This window comes from Necator americanus, chromosome X (genome assembly GCF_031761385.1).
Source record: "Necator americanus strain Aroian chromosome X, whole genome shotgun sequence".
NCBI classification, from domain to species: Eukaryota; Metazoa; Nematoda; class Chromadorea; order Rhabditida; family Ancylostomatidae; genus Necator; species Necator americanus.
Window position 1 is genome coordinate 18,520,778 of NC_087376.1, and position 23,670 is coordinate 18,544,447.

Genomic DNA, 23,670 nt, shown 5'->3' on the forward strand with positions numbered 1-23,670 from the left:
TAATAGAACTTTGATTGGTTCTCCAAACTTCTTTCAACATCGTTTTATCGCTTCATGTCTATCTATTCTCTACATAAAATCAATATGACAGGTTAGGCGTATTAGTGGCGAACAGAGACCTTTGTATCTTCGAAATATACCTTTAGGTACAGTGTATGTCTGCGAGGCATTATTCGCGCCTCGTTAATCGTTGGATGCCAGTTTGACCCAGCTGATAGATAAGCAAAAAGAAATTCTTAGAAAGCGAAAAAAAGTAAAGTAGATAGCATAACATCGATCAGAGAGACATTTTTTGAAACATCTTTTGCATTTCCAGAGATGAATGAGTGCTTTCCATCTAACAATTCGAAACAGGATAATTTCATTTTTACTCGCATTTCTAAATGGCATATCACTTATACAAACCCATTTCATTCTTTCTTTCTTTTATATTAAGTTACAAGCACACTTTATGTAGACCTTCAAGCTACATCTAATACCTCGTACTTTCCTTTCCGTTCCACTTTAAAAGAGCATCATAAGAGCTGTAAGCGCGGCGTAAAAAAATCGTCGTAAGAGCGGCAGACGCGGCGAAATGGGTGGGGGGTGACGTGGGCGGGGCGCCTTGAAGAAGTAGCACGAGAGGAGCAATCAGGATACTGTAGCGATTATGACGGTATCAGGAGACGCGCGGTGCAATTAACGACGCTCATTAGCCTCCTGGATACGCGACGGCACATCATACGGGTACCTCTTGACTGTTCCCCTTGAGTTTATTGTACGCTGTGAGGATTGCATATCATCAATCATCGATTTCAGCGCTGAATTCTTGTAGTTCGTTGTCGTCGAAGTTCTCCATTTGTAGAGAATCTTGCTGTAATCTATAGTCCTCGAAGATTACCTGTACGTTTGCGATATTGCGAGTGAGGTTTCTTCTTGCTGTCTCGATAAGACGTCGTAGCTTGGCAGAGTCATGTTGAGAACCGTGGTCGCTAGCTTTTGCGAAGACATGGCCAAAGTTTATCCCAAAGGCAACAACTGTTACAACGGTAGGATTTTTATACCCTTTCTACAAGAAGTGGTGACTCAATTGTTCGATATGCTTGGTGAGAAAATAAGGGTAGAGCATAAGGAAATTAGAGAGGAAAGAAATAATAAATAACATAAAGTTGAATTATTTCATAAACACTTCCAATAAGTAAAAGTGATTTCCGGAAATTGAATATGATTCAGTGACAAGTATTCTGTATGTACATCGTTACATACGAAATATGTATGTACATAGTTACATACGCTCAATCGATTGGCCGATGTGAGTAACATCGCGCTTTACGCAAGTGAACGAGAAGACTCGAGGTTTTGTGCTACGTCAATGACTGAACGTCAGAGACACTGGCAAGTTTGATAACGATTGATAACTAAAGTAAAATGAAGTGGGCCGGATACAAAATGCGTTTCAACGTCAATCGACGGACAACAGCTCTGAGCGATTGGACTTCATGCGATATTGGACGCACTACAGCAAGACCGCCTTGTAAGATAAAAAATTTACTGCCTCTTGTCCCTTGCAAAATGAGCACTATGCGACCCTCGCACGCGATCCGGACAAATGGAGGAATTACTAGCACTCGTTAGATCGGCTTGAATAAAAAGGAGAATCGAGCTGACCAAACGTGAAATAATTTAATGAGAACTGTTTCCGAGAATGGAAAAAAGAATAGAGTGCTTAGAGTTAATAGATTCTTCTGGAGTACGCCTTTAACTCCAATCCAGAATCGTAGGCCTTGGTGAATGTGTGCGGCTGTGCTGTATAAACACTAATGCCGCGTGTTTAGAAAGCAAACAGAACCATGGGTGATGACCAATATGATCTCACATTTCAGTACGTCCATGTTCAAGAAGATCTAAGACTTCAAAAACCCCTATAATTAAGAAGATGAAATAGCGAAGCTCGATGTTACCTTTCACTTACAACAAAAAAAAATTGCTCTATTGGTCGTAGTATGTTGCTGTTCCTCCTCGTTTTCATATATGTGGCATACAGCATGTAATGCTTGTAATGGTTCTTTGTTCTTACTCCTTGGTTTAATTACCCAACTTTCAAGTAAATCGACATGTGTCAGCACGTCACTCTGCCGCCCACCCAGTCCCAAGGGAGTAACGTATAGAATTAGAGGAGATCTGTGCGCAACCCCGTTTTTTCCAATAATTAGAAGAGCAGATGAACATTCAAAAATTGGAAGAGCAGTTGAACATTCAGAAACAGGCTGAACACTTACACCCTTCATGAAGAACCACACTTGACGATGGTTGAGATCTGTCATCCTTTGAAAATCGTAGGATCAAAAAAGAGCCGTTTTTATTGTTCTTACGAAGAGCAAAGCTCTTCAGATATCATAAGTTAACGGAAGGTAGCGAAGAAAAATAACTGATTCACGAGAATGTTTCAGTACTCACCAACTAAGGGAAAGAGATACACAGATGCCCTCGGACGTTCATTATATGCAATACTTCTGGCTCAGAAGTCGACAAACGTAACAAAATGTATAAAGGGTCTCAGACCAGATATCAGGCAAGTCAAACCTTTTACTTCGCATATGTTCTCCTACATAAGCAACACCAGGTCCTCTTTCAGTTTCCTACGCACATACAGCGTCGAGTGTGACAGTTCTGGGAACAGCTGCAGCGGTATGATAGCTGTGTCGGAAGAAGGCAGAGCCATTTACCTCTCTTTTAGAGATGCCTCATCCAAGAAACAGGTGAACTCGGGGACACGATTCCGCTGTAATCCTTCACATTAGTTCGTTGTGTGCACTGCGCCACGCATCGAGTAACAGTAAATCATAACCTCCCAGCAACAGCAATTACGTTTATATAAGACCACAAAAGGACTTGAATTCCCTGTCTGGAGACCATGCCAAAATCTACCCTAGATATCAGTTCAGCCAAACCGTTTTCCTGCAGCGGATGTAGCGCAGTCGGTAAGAGGCTATGATTGCGGCATGATTGATCGGAGTTCTGATTTCGCCCTAGTCCCAACCAACCTTTCATTCCTCCGCAGTTGATAGATTTATACCAGGTTTCTTTGGGAGGATAAAGCACTGAAAAAACATTGACTTGATACCCCCTCCCTCCCGCAAGCTATTGCACAGGCTAGCTACGCGTTCGTAAATCCTAAACCATTCTCATTCGAAGTGAACGTGGTAGCGCATCCCAAGTGGATTGATTAACGCCAGACCCTTGGTCCTTTAGCTTTTATAATGAAATAATAATGAAAAAGATAATGTCTCTGTCGTATCATTCCGCTCGGATGCTCCAATACGTTTTTACAGCAACTCGTAATTGCTGAGGTTTTGGAACGCGTACTGGCCTATATAGGAACTTGCGGGGGCCCGTCAATATATCAAGTCAGTGTTTTTATCTTGCCAGACGAAACTGGTACTAATTTATCAACTCCGAAAGCAAGAAAGGCTTGGTTGGAACTAGGGCAGTTTTGAACTATTGATCGAGCGGCTCCAGCGCAGCTCTTAGTGACTATGCTACACCTGCCTTTCATAATAGTAATAACAGTAACAATAACCTATTTAGTCGGCCCGCTGATATTATCGCCAGACGCGAGGTGTGTCGTCCTTCAATATGCCAATCTTCTCGATCTTCAGCAAGGACTCGCACAGAATCAAACCATTCGCTGCTATTCCATATCCTGCGAAGATTGACGTCTCGCTTGAACTGCCTATCGATGACAGGTGTCTTCGGGTCTTTTTTTACTATTTCGGGTGAGAACCTTCGTTTTCATCCTGATGGCCTTTGCCAGCTTGAACCGGACAAGCTTCTCAGCATATGTTGAACAAGGTGATCACCTCCTCAGTACGTGACCAAGGAAGTAAAAACGATTTGGACAATGGCGGTACAAGATATCAATACTACGAGCCATGCGCTGGTACAGCACATCAACTTCCGTGTAAAGGTCTTCATTGTGGCATACCCTGAGCCAAACGTAGCTAATGTAGCCGTCTAAGCAGCTTCCTTTCCGTGCAATCAAACCTCTCCATTACAGTCGACGGTGCTACCCAAAACCCCGGTCGGTACATCATGATAAGTGAATTGCGCTGTCTCGCAGCTTAATTTCGTTGGCGATTGGGGCTCAGGAACTTCTTTGAAGGCGTCACCCGACGAATTTGGGGTGGCGTGGGTTTCATGTGGTTATACCTATACGAGGTCTTAGATTATTGGGAGAATTCCGCCCATTTCATCCTATTTCCACGTAAAAAACGGCTCTTAGGATGTTGCTTCGAATGTTCCGGGACGCTATCTTCTACAACGAGTTCGATTAGAGCGCGCCAGCCTTGTGCACGCGCTGCATCTTCCGAGCTGTTTTTTTTGCGGCAATTGGGGAGAAATGGATGGAATCACCCTCCTCCCTCTTAATCTACAACCCCGTATAGGCATAACCCACCTGAAACCAGCAGCACCCCAGATTCGTGAGGTGATGACTTTAAGGAGTTGAGCAGTTTGAGATTGAGGTCTTTTCAGCAGCCTTTTGAAGTTATATCCATGAATAGGCTATTGAGGGAGCCGGAGCGTGTACAACGGTGGTGCTCTCTAACCGTCACAAGAGCAAAAGCCGTTCCTACGCTATTTTTTTTAGGACGAGTAGGAGGACATGAGCGTGACCACGCCTACATTTGAGAACTGAACTCTATAATGTCCCACAGAGACCCCAACATTGTCAGTTTCGTAGTGCTGTGCTTTCAATTCAAAGTTGTAAAGACCGACTAGGTGTTCTTCAAGATAGTCGAACTTGAGAAAGCAGCTTTCAAGAGCTCTGTGAGTGATAACCAGCTTCTTAGACGTGGCAGGTGTCTGTCTGCGTCTGCGTGACAGAGCGTTAGAAAAAGCGAGTCGAACTGAAGGATGGAGTTCTTGCTCCATCAGTAGGTCGGTAGATTCCTTTATGGGTTGGAATGCTGCACACCCTGTTTTCATTCCTCTTTTTGTCATTTTCCTTCCCTCAAGTCGTTCTTCCTTTGAGTCAGTCCCCATATTCATATTAATGGAACGCCTGAGATATACATATTATGAAGTATCCAAGATTTGAGAGCCTCTAGATTGTTACCACCGCATCCCAAGAAAAAGTTCTTAATGAAATATCCCCTCTTTCTGTTTATTAGCAGTTCTATTCTTTTCCATACTTCATTTAACTCTTTGAGTGTCTTCTCTGTTTCATTGGTATTTCTTGAAAAGACGACGAACGATATTTTGAAAGGAATTTCCCGGCAACTCATGCAACGTATGTTCCTTCCTTCCAAAGCAAACAATTTCATTATCTACCATAATCTCCTACACCATGATGCAACCGTGAACAGCTTCGATGATAAAGCATCGCCCTTTCGTTTCCACCTTCCGATGAGCATGGTGAGGAGAAGAGCTGTACTGTGATGATACACTGATGATAGAAATTGGCTAATGTACTCAAACATTGCACGTCCACACCTGGATAGGCCAAAGCTGACAGTATTGCGTTCGTTTCTACGCTATCCAAGTCCTTGTCATAGTCGACAAAGGTTAGGACAAAGAACGACCGATACTCCTTTCAAAGCTCTATGACCTTCGACATGGTCTGGATTTAGTCCATACAACTGAAACGCCGACGGGATCCAGCTTGTTCTTGAGGTTGGACTTCGCTCAGCATCCTTGACATGGCACATGAGGATGACCGTGAAGACTTTGTATAAGACACTCAGCAAGCATATAAGATGGTAGTTTTCGAGGTCATCTCGTTCACCGTTCCCATGTATGAAGAAACAGTTCTGCAGGCCATCCACTGGTCTGGGATTCTTTCTTTCTGGAGACAGGACGTCATGTGCGCTGCTAGAATTACATGAAAAGAATTTAAGCCAGCTCGAAGAAAGTCTATTGACACAAAATCAGGCCCAGGGGCTGTGTCAGGTTTCGTGCTCTTCATCAAAACTGAATTTCGGTCTGTTCCACGGGGCTTTGAGGCATGTTCAGCACAATTTCGTAATCCTGCATGGAGCAGTCCACGTTCGAGTCCTCCTCAATGCGCCAATTGCCTCGGAACAAGGAGTCTTCAAGTATGTAATCGTCGCATATAATTTCTTTCCTCCCTTTCTCTTCTTTCGATGTTATTTTAGATGTTCTTTTTACCTTGGCGACATGAAAAAAATTCTCATAAAAAAAGCAAATTAAAGACGCCAGCCCGGCGAGATGATTGCACTTTTCATTCCGGTCACCTAATTCAAATCTCCCGATCCTGTATCACACTTCTTTGCCACTTATGCATTTCTCATGCCAGGAAGTCTCCTGTGAACCGATGAGGTGGACGGCAGATAGGTGTGCAACAAAACAATACCCCTACATCTCGTGACGGAACCTTTTTTCGGCAAATTTCAAGTGTACGATCAATCATCGCTTGCATGTTTCTCCTTCTGCTTTTGCTGTCTTGCAGAGCAATCACGTGGAATCTGATACTCTGTAACTCCGAGAAGAGCATGTAGGTGGACGTCTGTGCGCAGTGTTCTCGCGTTTTAAGTACACAGTCTGAGACAGTCTCCATAGTATGTCGAGCACGTGTCACCTTGACCTAGAATCAAAGACGTGGAATTTGATTGCCTCTGACTCGTCGCCATGCCGTTCGACTTCTGATACGGCAGAACGCAGTGCGCATGATACTGAGGCTGTGTACAAGCGCTGAAAGTAAAATTTAAGCGTACTAAGCAGCCTTGCGGGTTGAGCTCTCACCACAGGTCGTCACCAAGCTGCATGGATCAAGGATGGATGGACCATGTGACATTTTTTTTTTGTCAAGACAGCGACGAATCTTAGTAGAGCTTACTCTTAGCTATGCACCCGATCCTGAGAACTCGGAACTGTTAGAGAGGTCGAAGTCCTTCTCAGCTTGGGAGACCCTGCCAGTGGAATACCTTCTAACTGTATTGCAGTTCGACTCCCCGAATCATCTTCACGTCACTGTAAGCTGTAAATCGTTTTGTGGATATTGAGCTCTACTCTCCATTAAAACATTTTTAAGAAAGTTGTCTGGCAAAATGCCTGGTCACGAAGATTCCATATTCCAATTACAAGAGGCGGAAATGCAACATTTTCCAAGATATCAAGTGTATTCATATAATACATATTATATTTACATATACTGCCACTTTTCGTTTGTGAGAACCATTTCCGTTCAAAAGATCCATCAAAACTAAGGCGGGATGCAACGTAATTATTCTGAGAATTATAATAAACTTGTCAATCATAACTGGCTCAGCTGATTACGGAGATGTTGAATGGTCTCGGTGCGCAACTTGGAGCATGGGAGAAGTTCGAAGATCCGAAAGCTGGTGTTATCTCCTATTTTCACAAAGCATTCTATAAGTACGCTACACCGCAAGAGTATTCTTTCTATGTTTACTGCTCTGGAGCACCTCTAAACAAAAATTACAGCACATTATTTTGCAGGACATTCATTGACAGCGGGATGAAAGACTTTGCTGTTGAAGTGATAAAGAAATATCCTGGATTCCGTGTATGGGTATGGTTGAACTTGTCTTATGTAAACAGTTTTCTAGAAAATAGTTCTCTTTTGACTTGCTAGTAACTCCCTATAAGAGCAGACTGTCCTTATGCTCTCCACGAAAGCCGCTCTAAGCATTCGAAAGCCAATGCTACAGCAGCAGTTGCTGTTTTTAGTACTCTAGTTCACCTGTCATGCACGAATTTGGGGTGCAGCCTCACCTTAAGGCATCATTCTACGACTCTGCGGTGGTACGGGTTTCAATCGGGTAATGCCTATGTGAGGTCGTAGATTTTGGGGAAAAGGATGTTCATCTCTCCCTCTATTAGTGTAAACGGACGACCCCGGAATGTCGTTTCTTACGACCGCTTTTGTTGCAATGCTGCAATGCGCAACCCTTGCGCCCCACCTGCGGTTCGTTCTAAGGGGTTCTCTACGAATCGCGGGTGGGCGGGGCGCGAGGGTTGTGCATTGCAACAGAAGCCGTCGTAAGAAGCAGCGTTCTGGGTTCGTCCGATTACACTGATACAGAGAGAGGTGAACAAAATCACCCTCTCCCCACAATCTACAACCCCGCGTAGGCATTACCCGCCTGAAACCAGTACCATCCATTCGTGGGGTGATGCCTTTAAGTTATGGTGGAGCTGAGGCACCACGCAACGTCCTTCCTGCACTTACTCGGCATTTTCGCGACTTTAGCAAAAAGCAGTAATAACATACTGGGTCATTTCATAAATAGTGCGGTCTTTTCAAACGCACTAAGCAAAGCCTGAAGGAGAGGGCAAAATGTCTGCATCAGTTTGACATAAACTCAGCTGGTAAGGAGAGGCGATAAAATGTCTGCGCCAACTCGCTTCAGATTCAGCTAGTATAATTACCTTGTTCTCAGTATTACTGGAAGTTCACTCTCCATCGCTCCCTGCAGATGGGGAGTGTTGATGAGAGATTGGCTGACCTTTGCGATGGTATGGAGGTGTCGAAGAAATGATCAAATTCCAAAACAGTTACAGTCACAGTCTGCAGGGATTTTATGCAACTATGGTTTGTAGAATGTTGTCGATCTTACGGACTTTCCACGACAACAAGGCTCGTCTTTTCGACTGTAGTTTTTGATTCAGAATTTCTGGAAGAAACGCTAATAAAGGCTTATGCTTATTTTCTCGACCCCATACACAAAACTGATACTCATTGGACTCTCCGGTGTCGTGTTCTGATGCAATTTTTGTTCACGCGTAATCTTCATCAAAAGAGTAGCTCTTGGAGACCGTTTTAAGTCCAGTCATAGCGGGTGTGAAAGTGGGTTATGAAATGTTTGTTATAATTTGAGCTGCAACACAAAAGGCATAGAATGCTTGCGGTAGTCGCCTGTTCCCTATGTATTCCTCTAACCTTTGTATTGTTGTCTTTATCGAACTCATGAAACGAAATATATCGAAAACAGCTCTTAGTCACTTTCATTTCATTTTTACAGAAATAACGTTTGAAATCGACTTTGGTTTCTCAGAACTTCCAGTAATACTAAGAACAAGGTAATTATACTAGCTGAGCCTGAAGTAAGGTGGTGCAGGCAGTTTATATCAAACTGATGCAGACATATTGTGCTCTCCCCTACAGACATAAAATACAACCGAAAGTTTTATAATCTTCCTTTATATGGAAAGTTATGAAAAGAAGGTGCTTTAAGAAAGTGAGAAAATCTATTCAGAGCAAAGTAAGCTTTATAAACTAAAGTACATTGTGTTTTTTGCGAGTTCTGCGTAGATTCTTTCAATTTGAATTAAGTTTCGGAGATTAACGGAGGTACAAGGTAGGGATGAAATGAAAGGAAAAGGGTGAGAAGTGGAATTTCCAAAGTTTGCGCTTCTCTAGTGTAAGAACGGAGCTCGTCTGCTCACATGCAATGCAAATCTCACAATGATAATCTCAGGTGTAGTTATGCTGAATCGCACTTTCTTAATAACTTCTGTGCTTGCAACGAACGGTCAAAGTGAAGACAAACCGCTTTTCTAAACAATGATTAAAATCAGACAAATTAGTAAATGTAAATTATGTTGGGTTCCAATTATTGCTTTTTGGCGCATTTTTATGGTCATTTTGCTCCTTTCTCAACGATATACCACTTTTTGATAAATCGCAAAGAGAAGAGTCAAATGATATATAAAGTGTTCTTAGTGTTTGTGACAAATTGACAGCCAGAGATGGTACGCGAAAGTGCCGCACCGTCACTCAACATCGGTTTTTCAATATTAATCCATAGTTTTGTACCAAAGCAAACGGTTACAAAGGAGCTCTATTGTGGAGAGTTTGTGAAGGTATTGTGAAGATTGAGTGCCAGAAGAAAAACGACTCTCTTTATTCTAAAAAAAAAGTACTCTTCCACCAAGACAACGCTTGGCCACATACAACAAAGATGACAAGGTCCTGAGGAATTAAAAGAAATAAGAAAACAACTGATGATGCCAGAACGGCACAGAAGGATTATCTTTTGTCGCATTTCGAATAATGAACATTAACATCTTATCAGAAAATGAAGGATTGAAAAAAAAGAAGAACAACTCACTCTATATTTTAAAAAAAAGTTTCGTTACAAAAATAAAATAAGTTTTGTTTATTTTAACTTTGGAAAATAAAATAGCTGTAGAATACCGTATTATTTATGGGATTTTACGGTATGTCTCATGCCAATGTAGTACCCACGTATGCAGCGCAAATATTGACATAAAGCAGTCTTTTCAGCAGAAAATGTGAAGTAACCTTTATTCAGTATGAGTATTATAGAGATCTTATTACCGGGGTCAAGCATGTGATGGGATTTTTCATCGAGGGTTGCAAAGGAAAGGGTTGCTAGGAAAGCGGGTCGTAAGGGAGTGTACGGTGGACAATACTGAATGAAGGATAATGTGATAACCAGGACAAAATATTACGTAGTACTATATAATTACATACACTATAGAACATTACAATAAGTAATACTAATGATTACATAAATTACAAAATATTGTATTTAGTAGGGGCGGGTATAGTGTAGCGGTTAGAGGTTCCACCACCTGCATGATGGATCGGAGGTTCGAATCCGCCCTAGTGCTCACCAAACCTTTCATTCCTCTGGGGTAGATAAATTTGTACCAGACTTGTTTGGGAGGATGAAAACACTGACTTCAGACATCGGCTAGTCACCGCAAGTCATTGTGTAGGCCGGTTACACGTTCGTTAACCTCAAACGATTCTGAATTGGAGTGAACGTGGTGGCGCATCCCAGTCGGATTGATTAACACCAGTCACTTTATCCTCTATCTTTTATTGTATTTAGTTTCAGGCGTAAGACAGTATGGAAGCCCCAACATTTTATTAACAATGCAAACTGTAATGACAATGTGATAATGGAACGACGCAATTTCGACATCTCGCTGAGTCACGTTTTTGCAAACGATATAGAAAATTGAAACCACTTCTAAAAGATGAAGGATTTAATTACACCTAGTTTTCAGCAGTATAAAAGTAGATTTACTGGAATTTTATGACGAAAAGATCTCAGTTTAGGTTCACATTGTTTGGTCTGAAAGACCGCGAATAACTTCGTAATAAGAGGACCAAAAAACAAATTTTAGGTAGTTTTTCAGAGAAGAAGGTTTGTCTTAAAAATCATATCGCTGTTTTTCCAATTTCTAGTCTTTTTGGACTTATGATGGGACAAAGATGGGAACAATGGCATTTTCCCCATCTTGTCCTATCAAAAATTTGGAAAAACTGCTGGACCCTGGAAGTAGTATCTGATAGAGAAAATCCTCGGCGACAACATACTGGACGATGATTCGCTTCGCTTTATATTACTCTAATTTATTCAAGATCACACGCTTCACGGCGTACGGCAAACTTTTACCTAATTTTTACCGTTCCGGAAAAATGGGACGGCGTTTCAAAAAAGACTTACATTCGGATGGAGACTCTACGTGTAGAATTTCTCTTTTCCATAGCGTCTAGCTCTCTCAAAATTTAGATGGGACAAACCTAAAAAAGTGTGATACTTTCAAGTTTTGTCCCATCAAAATTCTGAGAAGACTAGGAGGTGGAAAAACAGCGACATGACATTTGTTTGAAAACAAACCCTCTTCTCTGAAAAACCACTTGAACTCTTTCTTTTGCTTACTCTTATGATAAGGTTATTAGCGATCTCTCAGGCCTACCAATGTGCAGAGAATCTGAGCTTTTTTGGTCATTAAATTCCAAATCCGCTTTTCAACTGCTTTAAACTACGTATAATTATATTCCTTATCTCTTAGAAGTGGTTTCACTTTTCTAACTGTTTTGCAAAAATTATACTCAGCCAGGAGTCGAAACTGCGTAATCTCGTTGTCTTATTGTAGAAACCAAATGTTGATTTTTTCGTTTTTTTTTTCGGTGTTTTTCTCTAATTCGACATATGCATCTGACTCTTCTCTTTTTTCGTCGAATTTTATCCCTTTACCAGTCTTCTTCTTCCTGGCGTTTGTCCCGTGTAGTTGCAGGGTCCGCCTTTCTTCTCGTCTTCCATTTGGTTCCATCAGCTGTACACAAACGCGTATCTATCATATCCGGGTTCACAGGTCCAACCAGCGAATCTTTGGTCTCCCGCGCGGCATCACGCCTGAAACATCGAGCTTCAGAGCGGTTTTGGCAACAGAATTTTCCTCTCGCCGCAATACGTGACCAAACCATCTCAGTCGCGCCTCCTTCATCTTCTCAGATATCGGGACGATATCGGGATGATCCAATGACAACGTACGAGGAGGGATCGTACGTTGTCATTGGATACTTTGTCTTTTAGCCTTACAGCTATCGTCCACCTCAACATCCGCACCTCCATAGCGTGTAACACTCTTTCCAAGGCTTTCATCGTCGGCCAGTACTCGCATCCGTAAAGGGCAACAGGAGGCACACCCTTCCTGTAGATCTTCGACTTCAGTCGAGCAGGGACTTTCTTGTCGCACATCACGTTTGTTGCCGCTTTCCATTTCATCCATGCCGCATTAATACGTGCTCGACCTTCTCGATCAGTTTCGCCTGTGGAAGCGTATTCAGTTTTTGATACATTGAGGCGCAATCCATGTTGCTGCAGCCGATCCTTCCAAGACTGTACTTGTTTCTGAAGATCATCTCAAGACTTCGACGCGAGCATGACATCGTCGGCAAAGAATACGGTCCCACGGATGCTGCTTCTGGATACTCTTCGTTATCGTGTCCACAGTATAAACAGCAGGGGTGAGAGATGAACTCTGATGACCTCCTACTTGTACAGGGAATGGTCTGCTTGTTCCAGCAGCACATCGTACAACGCTGGCAGGCTTCGCATAAAGCAACTTCGTCCACCGCACATATTCTTCTGGTACTCTGAGCGACCTCATGGGCATCCATAACAGCTCTTGTGTTTTTTCGATCTCCAGAGCTTTTAGATCTCATAACAGCTTTCTCGATCTTGAGAGCTCTCTCGAGATCGAGAAAAGTAAGACACACACTGCCGTTCTTCTCCCGATGTTTTTCTAGGAGGATACGGGCAGCATGGGTAGCATTTGTAGTGCTGCAGTCCTTCACAAAGCTGCACTGGTTGAGTGAAACGCTGACAATCTTCCTCAAACGAGCTTCCAGAACACGCTCAAAAACCTTCATCGTATGACACAGCAGTCGTATAGGCCTGTACGAAGTGCAGTCAGCAATCTCTCCTTTTCCTTTCCAGGCACGGTCATGGAAGTTTGCCAAACTTCTGGAGTCCGTTCTTCTGCAACGATCTTGTTAAATAGAGTTGCGAGCCACACGGACCCTCGATCTCCTAGCAGCTTCCAGACGTCACTAGGTATGTCATCAGGACCGGTTGCCTTGTTCGACTTCATTTTTGCGAGGGCAGCATTGACTTCGACGACAGTAATTGGTAGAACAGGTCCCTCGCCGCTGGGAACAGTTGTGATGGAAGGATGACAGAACTCTTCGTTACACAAGTGATTATAGTACTCTCGTCACCTCTCCAAGCTCAGACCAGAGCGACGCAGAACGGCTCCATCACTTCCTTTAACAATCTTGGTGTGCTCCATATCCAACGTTGAGCGATGACGCGCTCTGACTAAATGATGCACTGCTCGGTTGCCTTCTCTGGTATCAAGCATGTCGTACACATCCTTGTAGCGGTCCGACTTCCCCTTGGAGACTGCCTTCTTAGAATCCCTCTTCGCCGCTAGGTAAGCACCCCGATCTTCAGATTGACGTGTCCTCCACCAGAGCTTATATTTGGTCTTCTCACGAACTGCCGCCTGAACGTCCTCGTTCCAAAACCACGTAGCCTTGTGTATATTGGGCTTACCTAGAGTTGTTTTTCCCAAAGTGTTCTCCGTGGTCAAACGTGTGACGCTAGAAGTAGACGACCACATTTCCTCCACACTACGATTAGGGTGGGGAAGTATAGATGGAGCCACGGGCGCGAAAAATACCTCCTTTCGATCCTTCAGATTCCATCATTTGATGCGCTGTGTTTCAGTCCTTAGATGTCTCTGCCTTGAACGGGAGATTTTCAAGTCCATGACAAGCAAATGGTGTTGGGCGGCGAAATGATCTGTAGGGATGACTTTTGAATCCTGCAGAAGTCGGCGATCTCGTCGGCGTAACATCCAGAAATCTATTTGTTTTACGACCGCCGCTGGTGTACGTGATCAAATGCGATTTTCTTTTCCGATACTGCGTGTTAGCAATGATCAAGTCACTTGCAACAGCATACTCCAGGATTCCCAACTCGGCGTCGTTACGAGCTCCATCCTCCATAACAACTCTTGAACCCGCCTTTCCGAGAACCGACGTGTTCGTTGAAGTCTACTCCGATTGTGGCACATAAGCAGAGACGACCCGCAGTTCTATTTTTCCTGTGTCTACTTTTAAGGCCCTCAGGCGAACCAATAGTCGATTCACCGCTGTGACGCTATTTCTAAACGTCTCGTTCAATATGATACCGAAGCCATTGCGATTTGATGTGCCGTGGTACATGAGCTTGTAGCCATCGCCTGATTCCCTTGATTTGGAGCCTTTCCAGCGAGTCTCCTGTACGCAGCATATGTCAACACGGCGTTTTCTGATACTGTCTGCCACTTCACCACTCCTTCTGGTATGCGTCCCAACGTTAAGAGTTCCCAAGCGCACTGGATGTTGTTAGCGATGGCTGACAAACTTCTTTGGCCGGCTCCGTCCTCTAGCCGGTAGCCCTCGCATATTTGCCACATTGCCCAATGTCAATGCGCGTCGCTTCCGTCGGACGCCCTAGCTTCTGAAGCTAGTAGACATTAGCAGTATGACCCAACAGGGGTGTTGTCTCGCCACCATAGCTGCCCGACAACCAGGGCCAACGCTGCGCCGCTTCGATGCGTGAGGTAGGATTTGCAGCAGTTATCCCTTTATCCCACGGATCTCCCTCACTAGAGGGATCACAGCCAGTTAGTCGCGAGGCTACGTGGCGCCTCCCCGGGTGGCGGATAGGGGGCTAATCGCGGACCAAAAGCGACCTTGTGCTTACCCAGAGACGCAGGTGGATTCAGGGGATGGACTCCCTATTTCTGCTGAGCCAGGACTGACTCATGATACAGTTGCATCCCATCGCCTCCAACAAATAAGCTCCACATGTCCACTCCGGGAGAACGGAAGTTCTTCCAAAAACTCATGGGACTAGAGGCTTGCAACCTGCTCATCGGTTCTAAATTTTATGCAAAACACAGTAATAGAAAAGAGTCTCCTGATTCCGGAGGAAAGCCTGGTACGGTAGCGCCAGGTAGGACGGAGTTGCAGGAGTCATATAGGCTACCGAAACGGATAAGGACTAGGATGGCGATCTGTACTTATAACGCACGTACACTTGCATCGGAAGCGGCCATCGAAGATCTGATGATGCAAGCCAAGAAGATCAAGTACGACGTCATCGGACTGACCGAGACCAGACGACGTCACCCTCTCAACGCCGCATATGAAACTGGAGAAGAATTGTTCTTAGGAACATGCGACAGTAAAGGTGTTGGTGGAGTTGGCGTCCTCGTCAACACGAGTATGGCAAAGAACATCGACTCTTTCGAACAACTTACGACCCGAATCGGACGTCTGCGGATGAGAAGATGTGGTTCAACACCAGCTTTGACTATCTTCGTCGCTTACGCTCCAACATTAAGCTACTAAGAAGAAGAAGTCGAAGCTTTCTATATGGACCTGGAGAAGTTCTGCCGAGAAGATCATGCCTTCTACAAGGTCATAATTGGTGATTTCAACGCCGAAATTGGCCCAAGAAGAACGCCGGAGGAACTTCACATCGGGACCCACGGCCTACAATGGAATGACCAGGGTGAAAGGCTCTCCAAGTTCATCATGACGACTAAGACCATCCATAGGAACTTGCAATTCCAGAAGCCCTCCTCTCTGCGCTGGACGTGGGAGTCACCCAGTGGAGGGTACCGTAATGAAATAGACCACATCACCGTCAATAAAAGGTTCTGCCTGACGGACGTCGCTGTTGTACCAGAGTTCTATACGGGATCGGACCATCGCCTCCTCCGAGGAAGATTTTCCTTCACAAGGAGAGCAGAGAAAGCCGCCAAGTTCAGAGAGAGAAATCTCAGGACTATCATCGACTGGGATCTCTTCGCTACGCTAACCGGCTTTTGGGAAGATTCCGCAATGGACAACATCGACGATGAATATGACCGGCTCGTTGAACACCTTCACGACTGCGCGAAAAATGCTGAGAGTTTTAAAACCACCAAGAGACGCCTGTCTCTTGAAACTCTTGAGCTGATCCGCCAGCGTGGAGCAGCACGAGCCGCAGGGAACCAAGAACTCACGTCCGAGCTCGCAAGGCTTTGCAGAGAGGCGATAAAGGAAGACTTTAAAGAGAGAAGAGCGGAAGGCTGAAGCTGCAGAGGCGGGGAAAAGCATCAGCTATGCCCGTCGAGACTTCGCCTGTCGCAAGACGAGGATGACTGCTCTCCGGAATCCAAAGGGAACAGCTATTGCATCGAGAAGGGGGATGGAGAAAATTATCTACGGCTTCTATTCGACTCTGATCTCTTCGATTGCCATGTCCACTTGCCTTCTCACCATCTGAGGGAAGACGAACAAGTCATTCCAGAGGTTCTCCCGTCTGAAATACGACATGCTTCCATGTGGGTAAGAAATCGTACGGCACCCGGTCCCGGCAGAACAAAACCAGAACACCTGAAGAACCTTCGGCCAGCACTGTTCAACACCCTGGCGAGGATCTTTACACGTTATCTGTCGGAATGCAAGGTTCCCAAACAGTGGAAGACCAGCAAGACCGTGTTGTTGTATTAAAAGGGAGATCCACATGATATCGGCAACTGCCATCCAGTCTGCTTACTGTCCGTCATCTACAAGCTCTTAACAAGAGTGATCCTTAATAGGATTGAAAAGCTCTTGGATGAAGGACAGCCATGCGAGCAAGCAGGGTTTCGAAAAGGATTCAACACGATTGACCCCATTCACACTGTTTCGAAACTCATCGAGGTATCACGAGAGTACAAGATGCCGCTCTGTCTCACCTTCATTGACTTGAAGAAGGCCTTTGACTCAGTTGAGACGGAAGCGGTTGTGGAAGCCTTGGACAACCAAGGCGTCCCTACTCAGTACATAAAGGTACTTCGAGAGTTGTACAGTAACTTCACGACCGGAATTTCCCCATTTTACAAGAACGTCATCATTGACGTGAAGAGGGGGGTGCGACTGGGTGATACAATCTCACCTAAAATATTCACAGCCACCCTCGAGAACGCAATGCGAAAGTTGGAATGGGACGATATGTGAGTGAAGGTTGATGGTCGGCAGCTACACCATTTGCGCTTTGCTGATGACATCGTACTGATAACACCTAGCATCAGCCAAGCGGAGCGAATGCTGACCGAATTCGACGGAACATGTGGATGTATCGATCTTCAGCTGAATCTACAAAGACGATGTTCATGCGGAACGGATGGATCTCGGATGCCCCGTTCACGCTCAACGAAACGAACATATCCGAATGCACCAGCTATGTTTATCTGGGTCGGGAATTGAACATGATGAACGACCTGACCCCCGAGCTGGGCAGGAGGAGACGAGCGGATTGGGGAGCATACAACAGTGTCGAGGATGTAGCGAAGAAGACCAGGAACACCCGGCTCTGTGCCCACCTCTTCAACACCACCGTACTTCCTGTTTTGACCTATGCTTCGGAAAGCTGGGCATTTCGCAAGCAGGAAGAAAACACGGTGAGCGTCATTGAACGCGCAGTTGAGAGAGTGATGCTAGGAGTATCCCGTTTCACGCAAGTGAGGGACGGGATTCGATGTTCTCTCCTACGTCAGCGATCGAAGATTAGAGACACCGCCGCGTTTGCCAAGGAAAGTAAAATAAGGTGAGCCGGACACGTGATGCGCTTCAATGACAACCGTTGGACCAGAGCCGTGGGTTCCCCGCGATATTAAGCGCACTACAGGAGGACCGCCGACCCGATGGTCAGATTTCTTCACGGAGTCCTTCAAAGGAAATTATGATGCTCTTCGTGTCCCACGCCAAAGGAGGAACCACTGGGTTACTCTGGCACGCGATCGGGACAAATGGAAGAATTACTGGCGCCCGCTCGACCAGTTCGAAGATCAACGGAAGTCAAGGTGATCAAGGTGATCCCTTTATCAGCATTTAAAAATATTGCATAGATTTTGGAACAAAAATAGAAGAGAATAAATGTGAAAATATTTTAATACCAATACTTCAACAACATTTCAGCAGATTTGCTTCTTCTGCTACTTTCTGTTTTTTTTTTCACTTCTGCCAGCTACCAAATTTCACACTGGGATACATTGAATTGGCAGCAATCGAGAACTTTTGCGGGAACGTTGGAGGAGGAGGTAGAGGAGAAGAAGGAAAAAAGATGGAGGGGGAGTCGTATTCGAGAGGGTCTTGTCCCATCACCACGCTTGACTCTACTTATTACTGAGATTAGCCATAGGAGCTGTTGACAGATTCGCGCTGGAAGCAGAGTCAACGAAGATGGGGTGCGAAATTTCGAAAGTGTCGAAATCGACCACAATTTTGTTGATAAGATTAGTAACACCACATCCCATGTAAAAAAAACAATGTCTTTGTACCTTTTTAATAAAGCGACTGTTGTACGTCAATATTTTTGTTGTCAGAAATTTCCTTTCGATGACTATTTTAAGTGACCGGTTCTTGACTTTTTTTCACTTACCAGCTGGCAGAAATTAAACATTGAAACCTTCACGTTGATATGTTACTATTTTATACCATCAGTGATTTGATGCGGTAAGGAATAACTGCAAGAAGCATTTAGGAGATATATATGTGTCGACACCTTCTGTAAACAATGTTTTTTGGTAATCAAAATATTGCTGAATCCAATCATAAATGACACACTTTGATAATTAAAATTGAGTCTTGGTAGTGAGAGTAGGACTGGAGTTTATATACTCAATGATATAAATAAAGATTAAGAAGGGGAAAAAAAGAGAACATCCTCTTTCTAATCCTCTTTTTTCAAAATTCTCTGAACTCCTCTATCCGTCAAGCGCTAAGATTGGGAAGAGGAATGAAAGAAGCAAGGAATGGAAAAAGAAGAAAAAGCGAACAGGAAAGCAAGACGTATTAGCATTGTAATGATCTTGATTAGCCATTTAGTTGTCTCCTCCTGCTTCATTCGTTTGCGAACGCACAAAAATTCTTCTTCTTTGTCGATTTACTCATTGGGAGTAAAAGATTAGTAAATCGCTTGGAGAAAATATAGGATGCTGTGTGTTTAACTATTTGCTTTATCTCAGGTTACTGGCTATTCTCTGGGTGGTTCCTTAGCCTCAATGACATCACTCTATGTGACGAAGAAGCAGCTTGTGGATCGCAGTCTTGTTGGTTGCTTTTTACTTGTACAAAAAATGCCGTGAACATAATCATCATTCTCCCCTACACGATACATGTTTTCTTAGGTTACATGAGAATCATTTCAAACACTCGCTTCGAGTGTACTTTTATTTCAGCCCTTGGCTTTACTTTCTATAACTTTTGATCATACTACCAAGATCTGAGCACATTTTTTTAAAAATACAGGTCATTTTAGATTCGCTTAGTTACATTTGGTGAGCCAAGGACAGGAAATGTGGCATTTGCAAAGGAGATCGAGGAAACTATTGTTTTTCGCTACCGTATTGTAAAAAAAAACGATTTTGTGAGTTTTTGCCTTCAATTATTCAGTTAAGTATTTGTCTGACTAGTACTGAGACCGGGCGGGTGTAATGTAGCGGTTAGAGGTTTCGCTACCTGCATAATTCGATTTCGGGTTCGATGCACGGTTCGAATCCACCCTATTGCTCACTAAGCCTTTCATCTCCCCAGGGTCGATAAATTGGTACCAGACTTGTCTGGGAGGATAAAAACGCCGACTTGATTATCGACGCATGTCATTGTACAGGCCAGCACGCGTTCCAACACCTCAACGAATACTAATTGCAGTAAAACGCGTTAGCGCATTTCAGGAAAACTCAGGATGAGGAGACTTTATCCTTAATCATTCAATATCATTCGGAGACCAACGCCACTTTGGGCACAATGCCTTGAAAGTGAACTCCAAAGACACTACTCTCTAACTATACACTCTTTGTCAATGAAATTTGGATGCGACCAGAAAACCATGGCCAATCATTTTTATAGTCTAGGCTGTTGTTCTGTCTCCTTCTACTTGGGTAACACACGAATTGTGTGACTCGGACAAAGCGTCAAGGGGTGCGGGACAAGAGGTGCCCGTGAAAACCGGCTGACCTCTCCTGTCCTCCCTTCAGCACCGCGTAATTACCGCTGCCTCTCCACCAGCTAGATATTCTCCACGACAGCCTGAAATCACCTACGCCCCGCCCCCCTCTATTGCTCTCTAACCAACGCCGCGCGCGACGTTCGCGCCGCGACGAAGCGGTGGATTGTGCGAATTTTAAAGGGAGGGGGAGTAAAAATTGCCGCAGCGAATTCTGATGTACGGATATAGTAAACTAAGCGCATATTATTGGGAATAAAAGCGAAGAAGTAGATCCTTCTCTCCAATGTAACTTTAAATAAGCAAACATTATCTCAAAAAGATGCTCCAGGGAAAATAATAACATGCATGTATTTTTACACATCTCATTATTTAACACATTTCATGCCCCAAGTCTTCTATATAAACTAGCAGTGCATAAGTATGTGTTTGTCACGATGCCATTCAACGAATTCGTGTTCAACTTTCAAGTGTAGCAGCTATAATAACAGCAACTTAATGCACTTATTACTTTGTATACATTCTTTAAACTCCTTCCTACATTTTACCCTTTCAAAATTTTAGTTAGATATACTGTTTATATAGAGCGCATGTCAAATATTTCAATACTTGCTTGTACGTTTCATGCAGTTTTATATAATAAAGCTTTGTATGGTTCTTCAAATTTCTATCAACATCGTTTTATCGCTTCATGTCTATCTATTCTCTACATAAAATCAATATGACAGGTTAGGCGTATTAGTGGCGAACAGAGACCTTTGTATCTTCGAAATATACCTTTAGGTACAGTGTATGTCTGCGAGGCATTATTCGCGCCTCGTTAATCGTTGGATGCCAGTTTTACCCAGCTAAATAAGCAAAAAGAAATTCTTAGAAAGCGAAAAAAGTAAAGTAGATAGCATAACACCGATCAGAGAGACATTTTTTGAAACATCTTTTGCATTTCCAGAGATGAATGAGTGCTTTCCATCTAACAATTCGAAACAGGATAATTTCATTTTTACTCGCATTTCTAAATGGCATATCACTTATACAAACCCATTTCATTCTTTCTTTCTTTTATATTAAGTTACAAGCACACTTTATGTAGACCTTCAAGCTACATCTAATACCAGGTACTTTCCTTTCCGTTCGATTTTAAAAGCGCATCATAAGAGCTGTGAACGCGGCGAAAAAAAAAATCGTCGTAAGAGCTGTGCAATTAACGACTCTCATTAGCCTCCTGGATACGCGGCGGCACATCATACGGGTACCTCTTGACCGTTCCCCACCGTCAAGGATTAGTGTCTGTCTGTCGTTGATTTTCGGTTTACATACGGGAGATGTGGCAAGCGTTAGTGGAAACGAGAGCTGGGTTCTGCATGCCAATCATAAACAACACTGCTAGTGGTTTCTCTGTAGCGCACCGTTTTGAAGAGTCGAGACCTGCACCAGAAAAATTTGTTTTTTTTTCTCTTTGTCGGGATAAAAGGATAAAGTGCGCGGCGTTGGTCAACGCAGACTAGTTCCGTCTAGCATCTGTTTCTCGGTCCCGGGAAGGAATTCTGAAGATCAGACAGAACTTGAAACTTGGATTGCCCACTTCTAGGACTCACAGTTCTGGGCTAAGTTAATCGAAAAGCTGCCAGATCGTCAGACACATGTTATAGACCACGATGGAAATTATATTATTGATTGAGACCTCATTTTAATGAGAATATGGGTGTTTGAAATGAAAGCAAACATTATCAAGGATTTTTTTTCTCGACTCGATGCTTGGTTTGTTCCAATTTGAGCTGTGGAAGTAACAGTCTACACATGGTGACATGAGATAAGATGTGCCAGAGTTACGAATTTGAAGAAAGCCTAAAGTAATTTTAGGCTGCAGCAATGTGCCTGTTCGCATTCACCAAATTTTCAGATATCAAGCATACCAAGATCAGTGGATCCCACAACTTCGTTGCTGACTGCTACGCTATTTGACAGGCAGCCGCTGTTCTATCGGCATTTAGTACATTATGATAACAATATGGAGAAGAACGGAACGTTCTCGGTGTGTTATTTTACTTTTTTTGAAACAAATTGTGCTTTATTTTCCGTACTAGTGCACCGCTACAGGTTTGTGGGCTCTCCGACGACTTCGGCTGCCGCAACACAGACCTCTCTTACGATCTTACCGATCATCTCACTTATTTCCACATAGATATCGATCAGTTCATCGAAGACGGTTGCCCACGGGATCGGTTGTTCTAGAAACTTCTAAGCAGTATAGTTTCACTGTAGCATTTCTCGCCCTTCTCGTTATCTATTAATTTTTTCAAATCGCTTGAAAATGCACCCTCTCTCCGCCACCCGTCTCATTTGTCAATAGACATTGCTAAGACATTGCTTCTTTTGAAATAAACTCACAAATCTTCGCATGCTTTTGAATTCTCATACGAATATTGCCTTCAATTTAGTAATTAGCGCTGTGAACATCTCGCAGAATTACGAGCATTAGCTGATCCCATCATCTTCTCCATATTCAATGTTGTTTTCATGAAAAAGTGAGACTTTGAGTTATTTCTGCAGGTTATCGGGAGCTCAGGAATGTGGTTCTCGTAAAATATTAGAAATTGCGGAAAGGGATGCCCTTATCTGCGAGGGTACAGCAAAAATCTTTCACAAATGCTGGTACTGAATACACATAAAAACCGATGAGAACAGGAGCGTCCATCTCGACAACACTTCATGGCAACTTTTGGACTGCAGGGCGCACTACCAAAACGGTGATATTTCGGAGCAAATACAAGCATGAAAAGAGCACTCGTAGAAATTCAAATTCTCAGATAGTAGAATATTAGAGAAGTAACATCATTTCGGTGTACCTTCATTTTAAATGCTACTTATAAAAACACATTCGAATTCAAATGACTGACAAGTGACTTTGCTCTTATATGTTAGTAATTTAATCACTGTTCAATGATTAATGCTTTTAATTACTTCCGATTGTTCCGATGCGTGGCAACACGATCACTTCACTGTAGAACACAGTGAAGTGATCGTGTTGCCACGCAATACAATACTGCAAGAACGGTAGTATGAGAGGAAAATAATGTGCTATTTCCGAGGAAACGAGATTCATTGCAAGAGAGGGACGGAAAAAAGCGATGTCGCAAATAATGTCTAAAACTAAAAAAAAAGAAGCAGCTAACATGCCCGACACTACATAGATAATATCACCGGTTCGATTTAAGAAAGCAGATGCTGACGTTACATAGATAATATGTGGGGAAGTAGCAGTTACAGGTACGGTGGGTGTGGTTACATTAAAAAGGGGATTTTGACAGAATTAAACAAGAAAACCTATTCAACTTTACCTATGAGACCCAAAATG

The 23,670-nt window shown here is 43.5% G+C and overlaps 8 protein-coding genes across 14 annotated transcripts; 5 read left to right on the forward strand and 3 right to left on the reverse strand.

Annotated features, from left to right (window-relative positions):
• Nucleotides 1-2,420: 2,420 nt before the first annotated feature.
• On the forward strand, nt 2,421-3,969 carry RB195_024040 (uncharacterized protein; the record flags this gene model as incomplete). Its single annotated transcript, XM_064211682.1, has 3 exons — nt 2,421-2,551; nt 2,615-2,738; nt 3,817-3,969. The coding sequence occupies 3 exons, from the start codon at nt 2,421-2,423 to the stop codon at nt 3,967-3,969; spliced, it is 408 nt and encodes a 135-aa protein (XP_064067563.1).
• Nucleotides 3,616-9,523, forward strand: RB195_024041 (uncharacterized protein; the record flags this gene model as incomplete). 2 transcript variants are annotated; one of them, XM_064211683.1, is made up of 5 exons in its annotated part: nt 3,616-3,725; nt 6,842-6,971; nt 7,268-7,374; nt 7,459-7,531; nt 9,383-9,523. In XM_064211683.1, the coding sequence occupies 5 exons, from the start codon at nt 3,616-3,618 to the stop codon at nt 9,521-9,523; spliced, it is 561 nt and encodes a 186-aa protein (XP_064067564.1). The 2 variants fall into 2 exon arrangements, with proteins under 2 accessions (XP_064067564.1, XP_064067565.1); XM_064211684.1 differs by lacking the exons at nt 3,616-3,725; nt 6,842-6,971; nt 9,383-9,523 and adding an exon at nt 8,403-8,501 and having other exon boundaries at nt 7,280-7,374.
• Nucleotides 9,524-11,974: 2,451 nt separating this feature from the next.
• On the reverse strand, nt 11,975-13,908 carry RB195_024042 (uncharacterized protein; the record flags this gene model as incomplete). 2 transcript variants are annotated; one of them, XM_064211686.1, is made up of 5 exons in its annotated part: nt 11,975-12,137; nt 12,337-12,635; nt 12,890-13,250; nt 13,307-13,435; nt 13,505-13,908. In XM_064211686.1, the coding sequence occupies 5 exons, from the start codon at nt 13,906-13,908 to the stop codon at nt 11,975-11,977; spliced, it is 1,356 nt and encodes a 451-aa protein (XP_064067566.1). The 2 variants fall into 2 exon arrangements, with proteins under 2 accessions (XP_064067566.1, XP_064067567.1); XM_064211685.1 differs by having other exon boundaries at nt 12,698-13,250.
• Nucleotides 13,909-14,011: 103 nt separating this feature from the next.
• Nucleotides 14,012-14,296, reverse strand: RB195_024043 (uncharacterized protein; the record flags this gene model as incomplete). The annotated part of the gene is made up of 1 exon (XM_064211687.1): nt 14,012-14,296. The coding sequence occupies one exon, from the start codon at nt 14,294-14,296 to the stop codon at nt 14,012-14,014; it is 285 nt and encodes a 94-aa protein (XP_064067568.1).
• A 173-nt stretch (nt 14,297-14,469) lies between these two features.
• On the reverse strand, nt 14,470-14,748 carry RB195_024044 (uncharacterized protein; the record flags this gene model as incomplete). Its single annotated transcript, XM_064211688.1, has 1 exon — nt 14,470-14,748. One exon carries the CDS (start codon nt 14,746-14,748, stop codon nt 14,470-14,472), a length of 279 nt encoding a protein of 92 aa, XP_064067569.1.
• A 394-nt stretch (nt 14,749-15,142) lies between these two features.
• Nucleotides 15,143-15,688, forward strand: RB195_024045 (uncharacterized protein; the record flags this gene model as incomplete). The annotated part of the gene is made up of 1 exon (XM_064211689.1): nt 15,143-15,688. One exon carries the CDS (start codon nt 15,143-15,145, stop codon nt 15,686-15,688), a length of 546 nt encoding a protein of 181 aa, XP_064067570.1.
• A 24-nt stretch (nt 15,689-15,712) lies between these two features.
• RB195_024046 (uncharacterized protein) lies at nt 15,713-16,417 on the forward strand (the record flags this gene model as incomplete). 2 transcript variants are annotated; one of them, XM_064211691.1, is made up of 1 exon in its annotated part: nt 15,713-16,417. In XM_064211691.1, one exon carries the CDS (start codon nt 15,713-15,715, stop codon nt 16,415-16,417), a length of 705 nt encoding a protein of 234 aa, XP_064067571.1. The 2 variants fall into 2 exon arrangements, with proteins under 2 accessions (XP_064067571.1, XP_064067572.1); XM_064211690.1 differs by having other exon boundaries at nt 15,875-16,417.
• A 249-nt stretch (nt 16,418-16,666) lies between these two features.
• On the forward strand, nt 16,667-22,547 carry RB195_024047 (uncharacterized protein; the record flags this gene model as incomplete). Of its 4 annotated transcripts, XM_064211692.1 has the most annotated exons (6): nt 17,048-17,158; nt 17,395-17,769; nt 19,336-19,419; nt 19,629-19,736; nt 22,216-22,347; nt 22,413-22,547. In XM_064211692.1, 6 exons carry the CDS (start codon nt 17,048-17,050, stop codon nt 22,545-22,547), a joined length of 945 nt encoding a protein of 314 aa, XP_064067574.1. The 4 variants fall into 4 exon arrangements, with proteins under 4 accessions (XP_064067573.1, XP_064067574.1, XP_064067575.1 ...); XM_013444876.2 differs by lacking the exons at nt 17,048-17,158; nt 17,395-17,769 and adding an exon at nt 17,942-18,091; XM_064211693.1 differs by lacking the exons at nt 17,395-17,769; nt 19,336-19,419; nt 19,629-19,736; nt 22,216-22,347; nt 22,413-22,547 and adding an exon at nt 16,667-16,792 and having other exon boundaries at nt 16,841-17,326.
• Nucleotides 22,548-23,670: the final 1,123 nt, after the last annotated feature.